Source organism: Typopeltis vanoorti, chromosome 21 (assembly GCF_054136105.1).
Source record: "Typopeltis vanoorti isolate ZY-2024b chromosome 21, IOZ_Tvanoo_1.0, whole genome shotgun sequence".
Lineage (NCBI taxonomy): Eukaryota > Metazoa > Arthropoda > Arachnida > Uropygi > Thelyphonidae > Typopeltis > Typopeltis vanoorti.
This window is the reverse complement of record NC_143569.1, coordinates 22,613,329-22,635,748: the sequence shown is the minus strand read 5'-3', so window position 1 is coordinate 22,635,748 and position 22,420 is coordinate 22,613,329. Positions and strand designations below refer to the sequence as shown.

The 22,420-nt window shown below is 35.3% G+C and overlaps 1 protein-coding gene across 1 annotated transcript in view; it reads right to left on the bottom strand.

The window, feature by feature from the left end:
- LOC150094671 (exosome complex component MTR3-like) overlaps nucleotides 1-22,420 on the bottom strand; it is a 177,495-nt gene that overhangs the window by 82,167 nt on the left and 72,908 nt on the right. The window contains exon 6 of the mRNA XM_090411435.1: nucleotides 6,923-6,983. Within this exon, the coding sequence (XP_090267561.1) occupies nucleotides 6,923-6,983 (61 nt within the window). The remainder of the gene's footprint in view (nucleotides 1-6,922; nucleotides 6,984-22,420) is intronic.

The following is a 22,420-nucleotide window of genomic DNA, read 5'->3' as shown; positions in this document are numbered from 1 at the left end:
CTTAAATGTTGATTTTCTTCTCTAACTCTCCAAACAACAAAGTCATCTTCCTCAGAGATTTCAATGTCCAAAACATCAGCTCGCTGCCCTCTTCCAACTGCACAGATCAAGCAGGTAGAGATGCTGAGACTTTTGCAATCATAAATGATCTCACACAAATTATCCACGTGCCCACCAGAAAATCCAACCACTCCACAAATGCCCCGAATACATATAAGTATGCTGTAAATGTTGTCTGCCCTCTAAGCAGTGCAGACCACAATGTAGCACAGATCTATTTACCCATGGAGCAACACATACATAATCACTCATCGCATGGCATTACCAGAAAGCCAAGTGTGATAATCTGATTTCCTTATTCAGATTACTGTTTACAGCTACATGAGCCAAATCTATGTGCAGAACGAAATACCAAAATAATTCTCATTGACATGGAAACATTCATTCTTATTATTCTCTTATTATCCTGCTCTACCATAAATTCCCATATTTAAGCCTTGGTTCTTGCAAAGGTGTACCAAGACTGTGCTACAAATGCTACATCACATTGAAAACTGATTTTGAGAGAGCAAAAAAGCAGTAAGCTTGCATCCTAGCCAAACAGCAGCCATGCATTCTGGACTCTAGCCAAAGCTATTAGCCATAATTCTGCCTGACACTACTCCCACCACTATTACACTCAGATGGTAGGTACTATTGCATCATCATCATCCACAGAAAAAGCCAACTGCCTGGCTTCCTACTTCTCCAATTCTTGCACATCTGATCTTGGTAAATGTCCTCCAACCATTCCAAGCACTCAATGCTGCATTTGACCTTTTGCCAGAAAAAGATCAGAAAAATTTTGCTCGAATTGTATACGAAAAATTCTCCTGGCCCTGATGACATCCCTCCAATTGTTCTAAAGGTCTGCTCCCCAGAATTGACTCCCACACTGTGCCAATATGTACACTTTCTTACTCTACTGATATCCTGCAGTCTGGAAACTAGCCCATACACACCTATTCCTAAGGATGACAAATCTCTACATTCAAATTACCATTCAATTTCTCTCACTTCATTCTTTTTAAAGTAATGGAAAGAACCATCAACCCCAACTCCTATGTTACCTTGAAGACTCTCATCTAATAAATAACTGACAGTATTGATTTCATCACTGCCGATCAGCAGAGGATCGGCAAATTGTATGATGCTGATCTATAGGGTGTCCCAAAATTCACGCAAGATTTAAATTTAGCACCATTTGTGCGGTAAAGTGTTGCCAAAGAGAAAAAAAAAAAGACAGCATGACAGCTGACAGTTCAGGGTTATTAAAAATGGAGCGCTACACGAAAGAACAATGCATTTTCATTGTTGAGCAATATTTTAAAAATAATGAAAGTTTGGCAGCTACAGTTCGCAATTTTCGTACAAAATATGGTCGGAATAGTGATTTAACTTCATCAACTGTGAAAAGATTAATTAAAAAATTCAAGCAAACTGGATCAATTAGTGATCTTATACACTCTGGCTGTCCATCAACAAGTCGTTCAACAGAAAACATCGAAGCAGTTCGTGAGAGTGTTGCTGAGAGTCCAGGAACATCAATTCAGCACCGTGGTCTTGAATTGGGCATTTCGAGAGGCTCTCTACAGCGTGTTCTCACGAAAGATTTGCATCTTTATGCTTACAAAGTTCAATTGACTCAAGAACTGAAGCCTACTGACCACACACAGCGAAGAGAGTTCGTTGAATGGATTATGGAACAACAACAAGCGGATGCTTATTTTTCGAACAAAATCATCTTCAGCAATGAGGCTCATTTTCATCTTGATGGCTTCGTTAATCGACAAAATTGTCGCATTTGGGGTTCAGAAAATCCACGAGTGATTGTTGAGAAACAAATGCATCCACAACGTGTCACTGTTTGGTGCAGATTTTGGACTGGAGGCATCATCGGTCCATTCTTCTTCGAAAATGTGGCTGGTAAGGCAATAACAGTTAATGGTGCTCGCTATCACGACATGATAATCCAGTTTTTTGTGCCTAAATTGCAAGATATGGATGTGGACGACGTGTGGTTTCACCAAAACGGTGCCACATGCCATACAGCCCGAGAAACAATTCAATTACTGCATGAGTCATTTCCTGATCGTGTAATTTCCCGATTTGGTGATCAGAATTGGCCACCCAGATCATGTGACTTAACAGCGTTGGACTTTTTCTTTGGGGTTTTATGCCAACAAGCCCATGACCGCCCATGCCTTGAAGGAGGAAAATGAGCACTGTATCAACAAAATTCAGCCACATTTATGCAAAACAGTCATGGAAAATTTCGACAAAAGAGTGCGTATGTGCCAGCAAAGCCGTGGAGGCCATTTACCCGATATGCTATTCTATGCATAACCCTATACCGTATACTTTATGAATCAATAAGAAATTACAATTTTTAATTAAAAACCTGTGTTTTCTATCAAAATTACTTCTTGCGTGAATTTTGGGACACCCTATACTAACCTATATGCATCTCTGAACCAATGCCATGGAAAGGTTTGGCAAATCTCAAGTGTTTGCCCTTGCTATCTCCGAGGCTTTTGACCGAGTTTGGCAAACATTGGTTGTATAGATTGGAGATAAGGAGCCATCCACCATCGCTTGAATTGAGCATCCATTCAGAAAGCTACTCAATTGAAGAAGTCAGAGTACAGACCAAATAATGGGAATTTTATTATGTCAACTCCCATCATTTGGTCTGTACTCTGACTTCTATAAATGGGTAGCCAGCTTTCTGAATGGATGCTCACTTCAAATGATGGTAGATGGCTCCTTATCTTCAATCTATACAACTAATGCTTTATTCATACAAAAGGCTTTGTTCTTTTGACCACCCTCTTCCTCCTATATAAAAATGATCTACTCAGCTGACTACCAATCCAGTATACAGTTTCATTGATGACAGCACACTGCCTCCTCCTTTTTGTTTCACAAACCTTGCAAAGCATAAATCACCACAACCTGCAAAACTATAGCTGCTGCCACCTTAAATTTTAATCTTTAAAACATTCATGAATGGGGTTTGGATAACCTTCTCAACTTTAATGTCAATAAAACACAGCTCTGCATTATTTCCCACAAAAAAGAACCCACCCTTACCTTCGACAATATCCACCTCTCTATTCAAGATGCGCTTTACCTTCTTGGAACAACTCTAATATCAGATCTTTCTTGGCATAAACATACCACAAAGAATACCTCTTCTGCATCCAAAAAATCAGGCTCTCTCTTTCACTCAAAGCATTACTTTTTAACTCTAAACAGCTCCAAAGTCTAATCAAATCACAAATTTGTCTAACCACTGAATACTGCTCTCATATCTGGGGTAGTGCCCCTAAGAGCTTCCTAAATACTGGATTCTATATAGAAAAGGACAGTTAGACTGTTTGATGACCTCTCTCTATGACGATAAATTCTTTTGGATTGCCTTTAGCTTGCATGGCCAATTTCGTTTCATACTCGGTTTTAGCTTTTCTCACAATTCTCGTCACTTTTCTGTTCTGAGCTTTATATATTTCATAACTCCTCTCACTCTTATTCTCACGATATTCTTTCCACATCATCTTCTTCTTGTGGATCTCTTGCTTAATAAGGCAGCACATCCATTTCACCTCTTCATTCAAGCACTTTTTCAAAGATTCCCATGCATTGCTGACATTTTTTCCATTCAGTAACTGATACCATGGGACCAAAGATAGTATGCTTTTAAGTTGATCAAATTTCCAGCTTTGTAGTTCAGCACGTAACCTGTTTTAATCGAAGCTTCAAAACAAGTAGATACTTTACAAGAAAGAACAGCATGATCACTGTCACCAATTGGTGGTAAAATAGCCATATTCTTGACAGAGATCCCTTCTGACGCTATGAGCATCCAACACTCTTTGACCTCGAGTTCCATCTTTCATATTCTGCTTGAGAAACTTGTCTTGCAACAATTCAATAAATTCCTGTTCTTTCCTATCATGAGATTTCTCATCTACCCAATCAATGTTTCATTTCATTCAATGGATATTCTAAAAATAGTATATCCATTACACTCAATTCCACTTACCACATCTGATTCTGATAGCTAGATTTCACTAATGCCAACAATCTTAGGCCACATTGTATTCAATAAAGCAACAAACTCAACCCCTTTGTTTCTAATGCTCCTGGCATTTGTGTATAGACATAACAATTTATGACCTAGCCTATTCTTATAATTAGATATGCAATTTATTTGGTCATGTTCTAGAATTTTCTCTTTTCCCTCCCCAGACATACTTAAAAGGTCCGAACCCAAAGCATATTTTTCCACTTCTTCGCCATATACATAACCATGTTCAAAGACATTCATATCTTTATCACATTTGCATACCATAGCTGAACTTTCACACACATTTTTCCCATTCCTCCGTTGATGATCTAGTTTCTCTGACTCTCTGCATTGGGTCTCATACCAAGAAGTAATTGTTCCAGGTTTCCAAATTAATAGAATAATTTGGAGGAAAATTGTGGATTGGAAGTTAGTAATTGTGTAACTTTTTAATGCACCATTATCATAATTATCCTGTACCTCCCCTGATAGCATACATCTCAGAAATTTGATGATGAAGTTCCTGTTCATGTTTGTTTACATTTTGAAGTAGAATCCTTTTAGAAGTGTATTAAGACACCATTCAGAAGGTAAATGCACACTGTATACCATATACCAGCAAAATATCTTCTGATACATACATACACATATATATATATATATATATATTTTTTTTTTTCCGAAAAACCATCCACACTGATAGATATCTGCATGGCTCTTCTAATCACTTCCCTCCTCAGAAACTGGGCATCATCTCCACCATTGCCCATCAAGCAAGATGTCTCACTTCCACAGAAGAAGACTTTCAAACAGAGCTGAACTTACTGAAAAACACCTTCTTAAATAATGGATATTCATCTCGTAACATCACTAAACGTTTGAGAATACGCCAACAACCTCGACAAGAAGATGAATCCAACCCTATCACTCATATACAGTTACCATTTATCAGCTCTCCTACCCCAAAACTATCTAGGATTATGAAGAAATTCAACACAAAGATCGACTATACTACTCTGCCAAAACTTCGTTCTTTTCTGAGTCGACCTAAACCAAAACACAACCAACTCCATTTTCCCGTGTTTATAAAGTTATGTGCGACTGTGGTCGACCTTATTTGGGCCAGACAGATAAATCTGTTTCACTTTGTCTTGAGGAACATAGACATCACATCTCCTACAGTAGAACACAAGCGAGCACCCTTTCCAGTCATGTTCTCTTCTCCGCAAACTCTAACCTCGAAGAATGGCCACACCAAGTTGATTGGGACCGCACAACCAATTTAATATATATGCGAGGATGAATATGAATGATGAATTACAGAATCAAAAGAAATAGTTCTGGACCCTTCACACTTGAACAACAATCTAAGCTACAATTTGCCTGATTCCCATCGTGCAGTAATCCAATACTGGTACTCTAAAATTAGCTGTCGCACATATTCATCATGCCAACAGTAGCATGTGGTCACCTATTCAAATATGACTGTTGCTATTCTGCTTCTTTTATTAAGCTGGAGAGTCCATGTTTTTTTACCTTGTTATTTTATAAGTCTTATGTTATTTCTTATTCACCTGAAGAAGTCGGAACACCGATGAAACTAGTCATGATTTATTAAAAGTTTTTGCTATACTTTCTCAGGTTCTAGTCAGTTAAATTTTAAATTTATAAATGTATACATCCTGAGTCAATCCTAATTACAACAATATATATATATATATATATGGGGGAGGGGTAAATTTCCCTTTGTAATTTCTATATTAAGTAAAAAAAAAAAAATATTGCTTGACCAATTAAGTTATTTTCCTGTAGTTCAGAGATTCATACATTAAGTACTACCATGGTGGGCAGAGTTAAATTATTCAGAAATTCAGGCTCTCAAAACTGAACATAGAATTTTTTCAAGCTACTTTGGGTCTGTAATAAGAAGGATGGTGGTAAAATTCATCTAACACCTATATCCATTCACACATCTTTGCCCAAGGTATGATTTGAACCATAGTCTGTTTGTTGAAAAGCAAAGGTACTACTATGCACCTGGCAAATCAGGCTGGCTATTAACAAACATCTTGACATGAGTATAAGCAGAGCAGAGTGGAAGTCATAAATGTATAATTAAACAGATATGTAAAATGTTAACTAATAAAGCAGATTAATAGTTATAAATGTGTACTAATAACAGTTCTCAAAAAAGTTTCTCATGTTATGGTTATGGAAAATTACTTCAAACTTGCAGAAAATATTAACATGTGAATTCTTTCTTAGGTAAATGATCAAGTATCCATCTAGAGTCTGAATAAACATTCATATTTGAAACAATTTCTGTCAAAAAGATTATTTTATTCATTTACTTTTTTTTTGCCACTAAGGTCTGTATAGTATTAATTGTTTGAAACTTTCTTTTAACTATAGAATCCACAAAAATTCCACATATATTCCTATGTCAAAAGTTAAAATTTCAGAGCATACATAATTGTGATTGCCTTTAGGTGGAAGATGAACTTCACTGCCTTGTGTGAAGCAGGGTTCCCGGATATGTAAAAAATAAATTAAAAACATTTTTTTAGCCCAATCATGGTATGAATGTAATACAGTTTTTTTTTTTTTTTTTTTTTTTTTTTTTACAAAAAACGTTTGCTGGTGGGAACCACTTAAAAAAATAAATAAATAAATATTAATTTCCCCTTCACCTTTTTTTTTCTTGAAAGAAAAAAAAAGTGGCCACTTCTTCCAAACCTGCCAAATTCTTGGATATATAATCACAGATGCAAAATGCATTAAAAACATGACCAAAAGAGAAAATCTTTTACTTACCGCTGCCATCATTTTCCAAAACCAAAACGTATATATCCACTACTGACTTGGGAAATTTATGCTATAAGGAAATAATGGTATTTTTTAATGAAACAAATTTCTCATTAAGCTGCAGAAACATTCTAACTTAATTTTTATTTCAGCATAAAACTGCTTATCTTACAATGGATTAAGAGCAAAGTGTTGATTTTGAGAAACAGATTCATCGCATTAACAGCTGGAAATGAATAAATAAGGTATAATGCATGGAAATATGTGTTCATCGTACATGTTAATTTATTTTTAATGGTATTAATGAGAACACAGACTGATAAGAAAATAAAAATAAAAATGAAAAAAGTCATTTCTTGGTGTAAAGAAACAACTGCTGATGACAGTAGAAGAATTGTGATGAATGAGAGTAGAGATTAGGCCGGAAGGCAATAGAAGAATCACGGAACAGTGCATTTAACGCATTTGATGTGAGATACTCCTCAAGAGTTCACTTTAGTGAGTACGGGCTTGGCAAACCTGGGGTACCTGATGCTGTACTATGCCTTACTTCATGTAACATACATCTGTTATATTATCTGTAGACTGGCCCCTCCCCTTTTTTCTTTCCTTCTTTCTTCTCTTCTTGCTCCTTTCCCCCAATGCTATTAGAGTATTTGAGGGCTAGGGGTAAATCTTTCCTATTTTGCTATTTCATCTCATCTTATCTTATGTGGAAAGGGTTTCTGCAACCCTATTAGACTAGTGCATTGGATTGGAGATTGGCTGTCTGATAGGTTTCAACAATTTGTGTATGGAGAAACAATATCCCAGAAGAGGAAAGTCACTAAGGGTGTGTCTCAGGGGTCTGTTTTAGAACCACTGATGTTTAACCTGTATGTTAGTGATATTGGAGAAGATTTGAATATGGATATACAGCTGTTTTTGCAGATGATGCAAAGTTGGGACAAGCTATGAGGAGTAGAGCAGATGTCTGGCCCTTAAAAAGAAGACCTGAATAGATTGAGTGAATGAGTGGGAATATCAGTTCAATGTTGCAAAATGTAAGGTTTTAAAATTTGGAAAACAAAGATTGGATGTAGAATTTACTCTTGGTGGGGAATATATTGTTGGGAGGAAATAAGAGATCTTGGGATTACGGTGGATAAGGATCTGAAATTTAGATGATATACTGCCAAAATTGTGAGGACGATACAACAAATTCTAGAAATGATGCAGAGGACACTAACTTGTAGGAGTAAGGAGCTGGTTCCACTGTATAAGCCTCTGATTAGGCTATATATGAACTACTGTGCACAGATTTAGTCACCTGGTTTTCAAAAGGATGAAGAAATGTTGGAGAAGATCCAGAGACGACTGACCAAAATAATTTCTGATCTCTGCAATGTTGAATATGAAAAAGGTTGAGACAATGCACTTTGCAGTCTAGTGGATAGGAGGGAGGAGTGATATGACAGATCATAGGGATCACAGAATTAACATTGCAGAGGTTTTTCATAAAATAGTGGGAGGTTGAGGGGAAAACAAGAGGTCATTCCTGGAAGCTATATAAGGGTGGATGTGAGCAAGGGAGTGAGAAGCAGGTTTTATGCATGGAGAGTTGTGAATGATTGGAATGCATTGTCTGAGAGCGTGCTGTCTGCAGAGAATTTGAATGTGTTTAAGGTGCAGTATGATGAGCTGTGTATATGGCAAGAGAGACCTCCTAAATGAGTCTGTGACTCCATGGGGGTCTTAGGATAATAATTAAGGAACTCGCCAATCAGTAAAATACCATCATCATCATCATCTTCAAATTCCTGCCATGTACCCTCAAGGGGTGTACAGGATATGACAGTACTACATGAAAAAAATTACATCATTACTAACTTCCTATCTAAAATTTTCCTCCAAATCAGTCTGTTACTTGTCAAGACTCCAACATTATCAGATCTTATATTTCTATCGTCTAAGGCACTTTGTACTGTATCAATCCACCTATATCTTGGTCTTCCTCTGGGTCGTTTTCCTGCCAACCTGGCAGAGAACAGTTGTTTTGCTAATCTTTCCTTTCCCATTCTATTTAAGTGATCATACCACCTGAGATTAGCTCTGCTAATGCATTCCTGGATGCTGACAATGTCAAGTTCTTTCCTAATATCCTCATTTTTAATATGATATTGCCATTGATGCCATCTGGTCATGCCTCTGATCTTTCTCAGGACTCTCATATCTGTGGTCTCTAGTCTATGGTCAAGTGTTTTACTTCTGACCCAGCTCTCAGATTCATAAGTTAAACCTGGTTTGAACACTGTCTTGTATACAGCTAATTTACAGTTCCGACTAATTTCTCTCTTATTCCATATGAATTTATTCAATTGACTTCCCACCATACCAGCTTTGCTGATTCTGTTGTCTATTTCTATATTTAATTTACCATCTTCACTAAAAAGTAGCTGAAATGTTTTACTTGTTCCACAGGTTCTCCATTCACAACACAGTTGACATTTTCAATAATTCTGCCTATTTTCATTGTCTTTGTCTTTTTATTGCTGACCTTCATACCATATCTATTACAACAGCTATTCAATTTAGTCAAAGAATCTTGTATAATTGTAGCGGATTTATTTAGAAGTATAACATCATCTGCATAAAGCAAAGAGCTGACATTAACATCTCCAATTTTGATATCAGGTTTAATACCACTTTCCTTCATAATATGATCCATATAGATAATGAATAACAGACAGGATAATGTGCATCCTTGTCTAACCCAGATTTAACATTAAACCATCTTCCTGTACTTCCTTCAATTCTAACTGCTGACTTACAACTCAAATAAAGACTAAGTATTGCTTGATATAATGCCCCATTGACACCATATAACTGCAGCGTATTGAATAGCTTCTTTCTTGGCACCTTGTCATATGCCTTTTCCAAATCAACAAAACTTAAATACAGATCTTTGTTATATTCCCATGCTTTCTCGACTATTTGTTGTAAAGTGAAGATCTGATCCTGACAGCCTCTATTTGGCCTGAATCCAGCTTGTTCTTCACCAAGCTTTTCTTCCACAATTCTTCTCAACCGTTTCTCATGTATACTTGCATAGATCTTGCCAGGAACACTCAGTAGGGAAATACCTCTGTAATTCTCACATTCAGTTTTATTTGCCTTTTCATATATGGGTACTATTAGAGCTCTACTCCAATCATCAGGAATTCATCCCTCTGTCCAGGCTTTCTGAACTATGCAGTGCAGCCACTGTAAGACTTTTATACCACCATACTTCAGCATTTCTGGTCGAATATCATCTACTCCTGCTGCCTTTCCACATTTCGAGCCTTTGATGGCTTTTTCTACTTCAAGTATGGATATGTATTCCTGACTGCATGCCTGGTCAGTGTTTTTTATCACTGTGCTATCATCACTGCTTGTTTCATTTAGCAGTTTTTCAAAGTAATTACTCCATACTTCAAGGATATCTCTTTCTCCTGTTTTCATGTCACCTTTATCATCTCTAACTCCTTTTACAGCACTCTTTCCTCCATTCCTAAGCTTCTTCAACAACCTCCAGAATATTTTCCCACCTTCTTGATATTTATTTTCTATATTCTTGCCAAAGTCCTCCCATGACTTCTGTTTAGCTTTCTTACATTTGTCTCTGTATTCTGTAAGAGTAAAAGCTGACTTATTTGCCAGGAACGTTTGATATGCTTTCTTCTTTTCCTTCACTGCTTCTTTAACTTCCTGTGTCCACCAGGGAGTTCTGATGTTTTTTATCCTTGCGCACAACCTCGCCAGATGCCTCTCTGGCAGAATCAATCAATGTTTTCTTCAGAGTTTGCCACTGAGTCTCCAAGGTTTGATTCCTATTCTCAAACTCTTTCATTTTCTTTTCAATAATCTTTCTGTACTTTAATCTACAGTTCACATCTGAGAGCTGCTCAACTTTTATTCGCTTTAAAACTTTCTTACATGTTATTCTTTTCAATATGAAATTCAATTTTATCCTGCTCAAGACTAAATAGTGATCACTTCAAATTTCAAATCCTCTGTACACTCTGGTGTCCTGCACCAGGGAGAAAACATCACTATCAACAATAACATAGTCTATGAGACTTTTCTTATTCCTAGCCTCTTCTCTCCATGTGAATTTGTGCACATTTCTATGTTGGAACATGGTGTCAGTAATAACCAGTCCATGTCCTGAGCAGAAATCCAACAGATATTTGCCTTTATTATTAGCTTTGCTCTTTTCTCCAAATTTTCCCAAAATATTTTTGTATGTCTCACAATCATTTCCTACTCTGCTATTTAGATCCCCAACAAGGACCAACTTTTCCTTTTTCATTGTGTCAGTTGCTTTTTCTAAAGCATCAAAAAATTCCTCCACTTCTACCTCAGTAGAACCTTCTGTGGGACAATAGGCACAAATAAGTCTCATTGTCCAGTTCCCCATTCTCATATTTGCCCACATTACTCTACTTGAGACTGACTGCCATTCAAGAAGATTAGCCTCGTATTTTGTGTTGAATACTATGGCTACTCCTTCTTTTCCTTGATTGTCATTGCCTGAATATAACATTCTGTATTTATTGCTCAGAAAGATCTCACCAGTTTTGGTCTTTTTTGTTTCAGTCACCCCTATTATGTCGATCAGTAAAATATAAAACATTAATTTCACTTTATATAAAATAACAATACTGTAAAAAAAAAAAAAAATTAATTGAAATCTAATTAAATAAATAATACAGAAAGAAATTACATATTCTAATATGTCTTGTTTTACATCCTTTTTTCATATTTAAAATGTATGTATGTATGTTTATCATTACAATATTATTTAAATTTTCTTGTGATAAGAATTTTGAGACAAATAAGTCTCATTGTACAATTTCACCAATCTAAAATTTGCCCTTATCACTCTACTTGATATTGTCTGCAATCAAGCAGATTATCCTCACATTTAGTGTTGAATACTACAGCTATTTCTTTTCCTTGATTGTGATTGTCGGAATATATAACATCTTGTATTTGTTGCTTAGAAACGATCTCCTTTTTTTTTTTCTTTTTCAGTAACATCTATTATTATATTTAGTGTTTTTATAACATATTCAACTGCTGTCGAATTGGTTCCTCAATTATGGGTTAACATTTGCTTCTAGACATCTCATCTCTAGTGTAAGATTTTCAATCTGGTGGAGATGATGATGATTAGCTTAGTAACCTCTCATAATACAGTAAAATTCCACAGCAATTTGTTTTTCTTAGGTAATTAAATTTCTTTAGTTGTTAGTAAGCATCTGAGTTTGTGGTTTACATCATCTTAAAATAATTCAGGGCATCTGATGAACTCTCATCAGATGATCTGACTCTTTTAACAGTTAAATTTCTGAACATCCTATAGTTCTCGATATTTTCTGGTGATGGATCAGGTAGCAATTGTAAGCTCATACACTACTGAACCATTTGTTTTTATTTCTGTTGTTTGTGAATTTAAGGATTTCTCTTTCATAACAAGCAATAATATTTTTGATGTAAGTCCATTTGTTTTCTGTTTCTCTCAGGTACAGAATATGGTATTTCTGATTTATCTTTTCTGCATATTGTCTTCAAATGTTTATATCCTCATGCTTTTTTCCGATATTATATCAATTAGCAATTCTTTTTCTGTTAACATTTCTTCATTTGACAGAAAGTTGTAGCTTTAAATATGCCATTCCTAAGTTATTTATCAATAATTGCATCAGCTCCTCGGTACATATGAATGTTTCTTATGAATGCGTTGTCTCTACTATTTATCATTTGTTGGAATATTTGCTTGTTTGCTGTTCCATCTGTTCGAGTCTCATTACAGATATTTCTTTTGAGAAAGTATGTAGTACTAACTGTAAGCCCTTTGTAGGATACAAAGTTAATAGCTATTCCATGCAAACTATCTGTGTCAAATATTGATTTATATCATGTTTCTTAATCCTTTAGCACACAGATTTGGTTGCCAGGTTTTCATGGTGATGAGGATATGCTGGAAAGGGTCCAGAGAAGATTCACAAAAGTGGACAGTGGTCTTTGAAATGTGGAGTATGAGGAGAGATTGAGAGAATGTAAATTGCAGTCTCATGAATAGGAGGAAGGGGGGTGGATTTGATTGAGACATAAGCTAGTCAGAGGTTGTTATCAGGTTGAAATGGAAGAGATTTTTCATAGAATGGAAAAAGGTGTAGAACAAGAGGCCATCGTAGAGGATTGTATACGGCAGGTACGAGAAGGGGAGTGAAGAGTAGGTTCTTTGCTTGGAGAGCAGTTTGTGAGCGGAATGTATTGCCTGAGTGTGTTGTGAATGTAGATAGATTGAATCAGTTCAAGGCAGGATTGGATGAACATTGTATGCAATAGATGTACCTCCCACAATGAGTCTCTAACTCCATGGATGACAGATGTTAATAATCATATTATAATTTCTAGTTCTTCATAAAATTCATCTTTGACATCTTCATCCACATCATCTGTTGGCGTAAAACAACTGATAATTGCAATATCACAGATCATCATCATCATCAAATTCCTGATATGTACCCTCAAGAGATGTACAGGATATGATAGTACTACATGAAAATTACATCATTACTAACTTCCTATCTACAATTTTCCTCCAAATCAATCTGTTACCCATCAAGACTCCAACATTATCAGATCTTATATTTCTATCTTCTAAAGCATTTTTTATTGCATCAATCCACTATATTTTGGTCTTCCTCTGGGTCCTTTTCTGAAAACCTGGCAGAGAACGCTTGTTTTGCTAATCTTTCCTTTCCCATTCTGTTTAAGTGACCATACCACCTGAGATTCACTCTGCTAACACATTCAGGATGCTAACAATGTTAAGTTCCTTCCTAATATCGTTTTTAATATGATATTGCCACTGATGCCAATCTCTTCATTCCTCTAATCTTTCTCAGGACACGTATATATCTGTGGTCTCTCAAGTGTTTTATTTTTAACCCAGCTCAGATCCATAAGTTAAAATTGGTTTGAACATTGTCTTGTATACAGCTAATTTAGTGTTTTGTCTAATTTCTCTCTTATTCCATATAAATTTATTCTGTTGACTTCATACCATACCAGCTTTATTGATTCTGTTGTCTATTTCCATATTTAATTTACCATTTTCACTAAAAATCGTGCCTAAGCAGCTGAAACGTTTTTCTTGATCTATAGGTTCTCTATTCACAATGCAGTTGATATTTTCAATGTTTCTTTCTGCCTTTTTTTCATTGCCTTTTTAATGCTGACCTTGATACCAAATCTATTACAACAATTATTCAATTTAGTCAGAGAATTGGGCAGACTTGTAACGGATTTATTTAGAAGTATAACATCATCAGCATAAAGTAAAGAGCTGAGATAAACATCTCCAATTTTGATATCAGGTTTAATACAACTTTCCTTCATAATGTGATTCATATAAATAATGAAAAGGAGAGGGGATAATGTACATACTTGTCTGACACCAGATTTAACATAAAACGATCTTCCTGTACTTCCTTCAATTCTAACTGCTGACTTACAACTCAAATAAAGACAAAGTATTGCTTGATATAATGCTCCATTGACACCATATGCTATAGAGTTTTGAATAGCTTTTCTCTTGGCACCTTTGTCATATGCCTTTTCCAGATCTACAAAATTTAAATTCAATCACTGTTATATTCCCATGATTTTTTAACTATCTGTCGTAAAGTGAAAATCTGATCCTGACAGTCTCTATTTGGCCTGAATCCAGCTTGTTCTTCACCAAGCTTCTCTTCCACAATCCTTCTCAACCATTTCTGAAGTATACTTGCATAAATCTTAACAGGAACACTCAGTAGGGAAATACCTCTGTAATTCTCCCATTCAATTTTATTTCTCTTTTTGTATGTGGATACTATGAGAGCTCTACTCCAATCATCTGGAATTCTCCCCTCTGTCCATGCCTTCTGAACTATGCAGTGCAACCACTGTAAGACTTTTATACCTCCATACTTAAGCATTTCTGGTAGAATATCACCTTCTCCCACTGCCTTCCCACATTTCAGGCTTTTGATGGCTATTTCAAGTAATTCCTGTTGAGTGTTTTTTACTACTGTGCTGTCACTGACAGTTTCATTTAGCAATTTTTGAAAGTAATTACTCCACACATCAAGGATATCTAGAGTATTCTTTTCTCCATTTTTTGGAGCTTTTTTGTCAGCCTCCAGAATATTTTGCCACCTTCTTTATTTTCTATGTTCTTACCAAAAGTCTTCCCATGACTATTGTTTAGCTAGTTTTTACACAGTGTTTAGCTTTCTTACATTTGTCTCTGTATTCTCTAAGAGCACAAGCTAACTTATTTGCCAGGAACTTTGATGTGCTTTCTTCTTTTCCTTCACTGCTTCTTTAACTTCCTGTGTCCACCATGGAGTTCTGATTTTTCTGTACCAGCAGACAACCTCAACCACATGATTCTGGCTGAATCAATCAATGTTTTCTTCAGGATTTGCCACTGAATCTCCATGGTTTGGTTCCTGTTCTCAAACTCTCATTTTTCTTCAATAATGTTTGTGTATTTTAATCTACAGTTCACATCTGAGAGCTGCTCAACTATTATCACTTTAAAACTTTCTTACCTGTTCTTCTTTTCAATATGAAATTCAATTTTATCCTGCTCAAGACTAAATGGTGATCACTTCCAATTTCAAATCCTCTGTACACTCAAGTGTCCTGCACCAGTGAAAAAACATCACTATCAACAATAACATATGTCAATAAGACTTTTCTTACTCCTTGCATCTTCTCTCCATGTGAATTTGGGCACATTTGTATGTTGGAACATGGTGATAGTAATAACCAATCCATGTCCTGAGCAGAAATCCAACAGTTATTTGCAATTATTACTAGCTTTGCTCTATTCTCCAAATTTTCCAAAACTATTTTTGTATGTCTGACAATCATTTCCTGCTCAGCTATTTAGATCCCCAGCAAGGACCAACTTTTCCTTTTTCGTTGTGTCAGTTGCTTTCTCTAAAGCCTCAAAAAATTCTCATTGTGCAGTTACCCATTCTGATATTTGCCCACATCATTCTACTTGATATTGTTTGCCATTCAAGAAGATTAGCCTTATATTTTGTGGTCAATACTATAGCTACACCTTTTTTTCCCTGATTGTCATTGCCTGAATAAAACATTTTATATTTATTGCTCAGAAAAATCTCACCAGATTTTTTTTTCTTTTAGTCACACCTATTATGTTGATCTGGTACTTATCCAATTCCTCAGCTAGCTCCATTTCTTTACCATTCAGGCTTCTTATATTGATAGTACCAATCTCGAACTCTGATGATGTTGAAATCACACATATGATCATAAATACATATAAAACAGATTCATCTACTCATGTGAAAGTTTTTACATATGGCAAGATATTATCGTGTACCATAAAATCTGCACCATTTTTATATCTGTTTTTATGTGTAGAATATTGTATATTTCTTCACATTAGGTTTGAGAGTTATTTCTCTAATCTCGATAATATGGCTGTCCTGTCCTATCAGGTGTCTTCTCCCTCCAGGAGATTGACTACCATGTGTCTCCACCATGTCCTATTCTGCACCTCTCTGCTGCATTTCTCATATGAGAGATAGGTCCAGTCTTCTATATTTTTCATCCACTCCAGTCTTTGTCTTCCTCTTTCCCTCAACAGTTCCTTTGAGAAGTGTCCTTTGTAGGCAGTTATGTCTCAGAATATGTAAAAATATCTGACTTTTCTCTTTTTAATTTCTTTCATCAGGCTCCTGTTTATGCCTGCCATCTCTAGTACCTCTTCATTTGTCTTTTTGTCTTTCCATGATATTCTCATAATTCTTCGCAGCATCCACATTTCAAATGCCTCCAGTTTTTTCACACTCAGATTGAAGAGTGTCCATGGCTCTACTCCATATAATAATGTAGACCATATGTAGCATTTGGAGATTCTTAGTCTTGTTTTCAGATTTAATTCTCTAGATGTTAGTAGATTTTTCATCCTGTTGAAAGTTGACCTTACAATTTCAATCCTTTTTCTAATTTCATCTTCTGTCCTGCCATTTTCTGTAATCAAGTGTCCGAGGTATATGTATTTTTGCACCTGTCCTAATTTATTTCCTTTTATAAAAGGAAATAAATTAGGTCAGGTGCAAAAATTGATGCATATTTTTGGTATTTTCTTTTCTCTTGAAATTATCATGATTTTTGTCTTTTTAAAGTTGAAACTGAGGCCACACTGTTTGCTATACTTGAGGGTTTCATCTATAAGAGTTTTGAGGTCATATTTGTTTTCAGCTAGAAGAACCATGTTATCTGCATATCTTAGGTTATTAATATTTCTGCCCCCTACAGTGATTCCCTTGAGGTTACTAATTTTATTAAATATTTCTTCTGTGTACAGGTTAGAAGAGAATCGGAGAAAAGACACAGCCTTGTCTCACACCTTTCTGAACTGGGAATTCTTCATGAGGTCTCTCTATTTATTCTCAAAGATGCAGTCTGTTCCCAGTAAAGATTAGTTAATAGCCTAATGTCTTTTCCATCCATGCCTATTTTTGAAAGGATTTCAATTAACTGTTCATGTTGGACATTGTCGAATGCCTTTTTGTAATCTATAAAGCAGAGGTACACATCTTTTTGTTTTTCTAGACATCTTTCTATGATGGGTCTGACGTTGAAAATACCTTCTCTTGTACCTACATTTTCCTTGAAGCCGCTTTGTGTATCATTTATTTCTATGTTTATTTTTCTTTTATTTCTTTCAAGAATAACATTTAGGAGGACTTTTGATACTTGACTGATGAGGCTGATTGTCCTGAACTCTTCACATTTTGTAGCTTTTGTTTTTTTGGGAACTGGAACGAAAATTGAGTGATTAATATCTTTGGGTAGAAATCCAGTCTTGTATATTTTATTGCATAATTTTGTTAGAAATTTCAGTCCTCCTTCATCGAGAGCCCTCAACCATTCTGCCAAGATGTTATCTATTCCTGCAGCTTTATGTGGTTTTAGTTTTTCTGACGGCATTTTCAACTTCATAGAGTAAAATGGAAGGTCCTCCTAAATCAATCTGTTCAGGAATATCATTTCTTTGTTGTTCATATAATTTCCTTGCGTATTCAATCCACCTTTCCATGATTTCTTTTTTTTTATCCATTAGAATATGGTCTCTTGATTCTCTAATGACACTTGCATGGTTTGCTGTATTTGTCCTGCTTGTCATTTCTCTGATCTTTTCATACATTTCTCTACTTCTGTGATTTCTATATCTATACATTTATATTTAATGCATTCCTCTTTGGCTTTCCTGCATTTTTTTTATTTCTTTATTCATGCTTTTATATTCAGGTTTGTTCTTTAACTTTTTTCTTTGTTCCATCAATGTCAGTATTTTTTCATTCATCCAAGGTTTATTCCTTTTCCTTTTTAATTGTGGGAGTGTATTTTTGGCTGCTTCATTGATGCTATTCTTGAATGTTTGCCTGTTCATGTTAATTTCATCAATTGGTGTTCTATTTTCTGTGTGAGTTGTGGTGTCAGACTTTTAAGGGATTTTGTGAATTCTTTTATAAAGCAATCTTTAACTTCTTGATTGTTAAGTGAGTCCGAATTATAAGTTTCACTTATGAATAGTTGGCTTGGTATCTTAAGTTTTATTTTGATTTTTGCAATCACTGGGTTGTGGTCTAATCCTATGTCTGCTCCAGGATATGTTTTTGTTTGTGTTATTGCATTTCGGAATCTTTTGCTTATTATTATATAGTCAATTTGGTTTCTACAGATGTCCCCAGGGCTTTTCCAGGTATATAGTCTTCTGGGAGGATGTCTAAACAGTGTGTTGGCAATTATTAGGTCATTGGTTTCACAGAATTGAATTAATCTTTCACCTCTTTCATTTCTGATTCCAAGCCCTTGGTTTCCCATGCAAAATGAGATTTTTTCTGAGCCCACTTTCGCATTTAGGTCACCCATCATTATAATAACATCATCTGACTTAGCACTGGAGATTGCAGTTTGGATGTCTTCATAAAATTGTTTCCAACAATTTTATAATATTTTTATAAAATTAATACAGCCATATTAATAATATGGCTGTATTAATTTACTAAAGACTTAATAGACAGTTATTTTAAAGACACATCAGTATGAACTTCTCTGAATTAACTCTGCTGTTATCTGACCATTAGAGTACTTAGTCAGGACATTAGCTCCTTTTCAATTTCAACTGTTTCCAATGCTGTGTCATCGCAGTTGTAATTTGTGCTCTAATGATGTTAGTTATAAAACAATTAAATATTACCAAGTTCATTAAATAATTAATGACTGTTTCTGCTTCCAGTGTTGTTTGTACCACAAAACACTGTTATGAACTTACCTTCACTTTTAAAGCTCTCATCAATTACTAATTATATGAAGAGCCAAAGGCTTCAATTTGGCGACATGAACTTATTTAAGTTAAGAACTTAAATAAGTTCATGTTAAATAAGAACTTATTTAACATATTACATCCCATATTGTTTCTTAGCCGAATAAGAAACTCAAAGAGTTTCATGCCGAATATAGAAACTATATAAAGTTCGGCGATTCCAAGCGTAAGCAAATACTTGGATGGTGCAACACCTGACCCATTTGGTAGTGCAAACTGAGGTAACTCATAGTAAGGGTGGAGCAAGCTCTGATCACTATTCTTGGTATTTACCCATAATGTGAACTTGGCTCCTAGGAGCTGTATTACTGTTCTACATTATGAGAGAAGGTCACTACCCAGACCGGTTTCAACCTTTATTGAGGTCTCATCAGTGAGTAGGTAGACCTAGTTAATACCAAGTTTGTAGCGAACAGAACTTACATCCCTTCTATGAGAATTGAACTTACATCCCTTCTATGAGAATTGAACTTACATCCCTTCTATGAGAATTGCCAAGAAGGTGTCCTAATAAATTACTAATTATATGAAGAGCCAAAGGCTTCAATTCGGCGACATGAACTTATTTAAGTTAAGGGATATTACATCCCATATTGTTTCTTAGCTGAATAAGAAACTCAAAGAGTTTCATGCCGAATACAGAAGCTATATAAAGTTCGGCGATTCCAAGCGTAAGCAAATACCTGGATAGTGCAACACCTGACCCATTTGGTAGTGCAAACTGAGGCAACTCATAGTAAGGGTGGAGCAAGCTCTGATCACTATTCTTGGTATTTACCCATAATGTGAACTTAGCTCCTAGGAGCTAAGTTTACCTACTCACTGATGAGACCTCAATAAAGGTTGAAACCGGTCTGGGTAGTGACCTTCTCTAATAATGCAGAACAGTAATACAGCTCCTAGCAGCCAAGTTCACATTATGGGTAAATACCAAGAATAGTGATCAGAGCTTGCTCCACCCTTACTATGAGTTGCCTCAGTTTGCACTACCAAATGGGTCAGGTGTTGCCCTATCCAGGTATTTGCTTATGCTTGGAATCGTCGAACTTTATATAGTTTCTATATTCGGCATGAAACTCTTTGAGTTTCTTATTCGGCTAAGAAACGATATGGGATGTAATATCCCTTAACTTAAATAAGTTCATGTCGCTGAATTGAAGCCTTTGGCTCTTCATATAATTAGTAATTTATTAGGACACCTTCTTGCCAATTCTCATAGAAGGGACGTAAGTTCTGTTCGCTACAAACTTGGTATTAACTAGGTCTACCTACTCACCGATGAGACCTCAATAAAGGTTGAAACAGGTCTGGGTAGTGTCACAGCATCTTATAATTTGATTAAAAAACATTTCATAATTAATTGAAAAGTTTTACAGTAATTGGGAATATTCATTCTAATTAAAATTTTTTATGACAGATGACTAGCTGTGTTTTGATTACTATGAAATTGAAAAGAACGTTCTCATCCAAATGGAGAATGTGTGGAAATCAAAACTGATAGTGTGGTAGTTGAAACTTGGAAAGTCAAACAATCAAAAAGTGTACAGTCATTGGCAAAATTATGCATACAATTTGATTATTGTGCAAAGGTCACTGATATACCAAAGGAAGAGGTAGGACAAAGAAATATGAGCAATGAACTATTCTGGTACCAGAATTGTATTTAAGAAGACTGTCTGATATATTTAGATATTGTTATATCTGGTTTTTTGTGTGATAAGGGAGACTGCTACTTTGGCATAGCCTACTTTTGCTTCATCTAATCTTACATCTGCCTTAATCTCCATTTCCTAGTTACTAAGAAATTAATAAATAAATAGCTTGTGTTACATTTAAATTAACACATATGATTGGCTGTAAATATCTTAGAATTTAAAACAATTACTGTTTAGTATGAAGTACTATTATTTGATCTAGCAGAAAAGCTTGAAACAACTATCTCAGATTGAGTACAAAGAAAAATATTTACATCACTTCAATTTTTATTTAAAAAAATAGTCAATCAAGTTGACACATAATATCTCTATGGGTCTAGTTTCATACTAATAGTAGGACCTTAATAAATTAAAAACTGGATCTATTAAGCAACTCGCTATATTGTAGAAAACTTCCATAAAATGTGTTTTATTATGTAATATACTTTAACTTGTACTGAATTGTTATTATTACTATTATTATTATTACATTACACCTCCAAGGAGTCCAAAGACTCATCGAGGGAGGGTTCTACTCTACAACTCCACGTCTCACTACTCCACTAACCTTCATCATATAACACCAACACTATCTACTGCCACCAACCACCACTAGTACTTTCACAGAATCACAAAAATTCCATGACCATGGCGGGATTCGAACCCGCAGCCTTTTGGGTGGACAGCGGATACACTAACCACTCAGCCAACTAGGCCGGCTCCATATTAAACAGTTTCCTGTTAATTGGACACTTTAAATACAAGCTTTAGTTTATACTAGGGTAAAAAATGTGGATGAAAATGAGAATATGATATCTTGTCAAGTAGAATGGCAAAAAAACTATACTTTGCAATTCTTTATTTTTCTTCTTTATCTAATGTATAAAGAACAAATTTATGGTGCCATGAGCTCTTTTCTCATACTATGCAGAAGTCTGCAACATTTTAAATAAATTACAGATCGGAGAAAATTACGTTATCACTTAAGTTTCTTCAACTTTGATTATATAGATTCTTCAATATGAATTAATGATAAATAAGATGATATATGCATAATCATAATTTAAGTATTTGTATGCAGTGTACACAAGACAGGCTCAAAGATGATATCAGTTTGTTAAATCAAAAATGTAGTGCATTTATAGGCTGCATATTAACCTCATATGATTACTAAGTAGGTGTAGCCCATAGTTATGGGTTCGATATCCTTGTTCTCAAATTCTTTTTGAAAAATCCATTCTTTAGTATATAAAAAATCAGATTTTAAATTCTAAGGAATGGTATGGTATGTGGCAAAAACAATTGTCCTCTCCTTCTCTAATCCTACACCTTTTATTTCCCAAAGGAAATAGGCAGAGT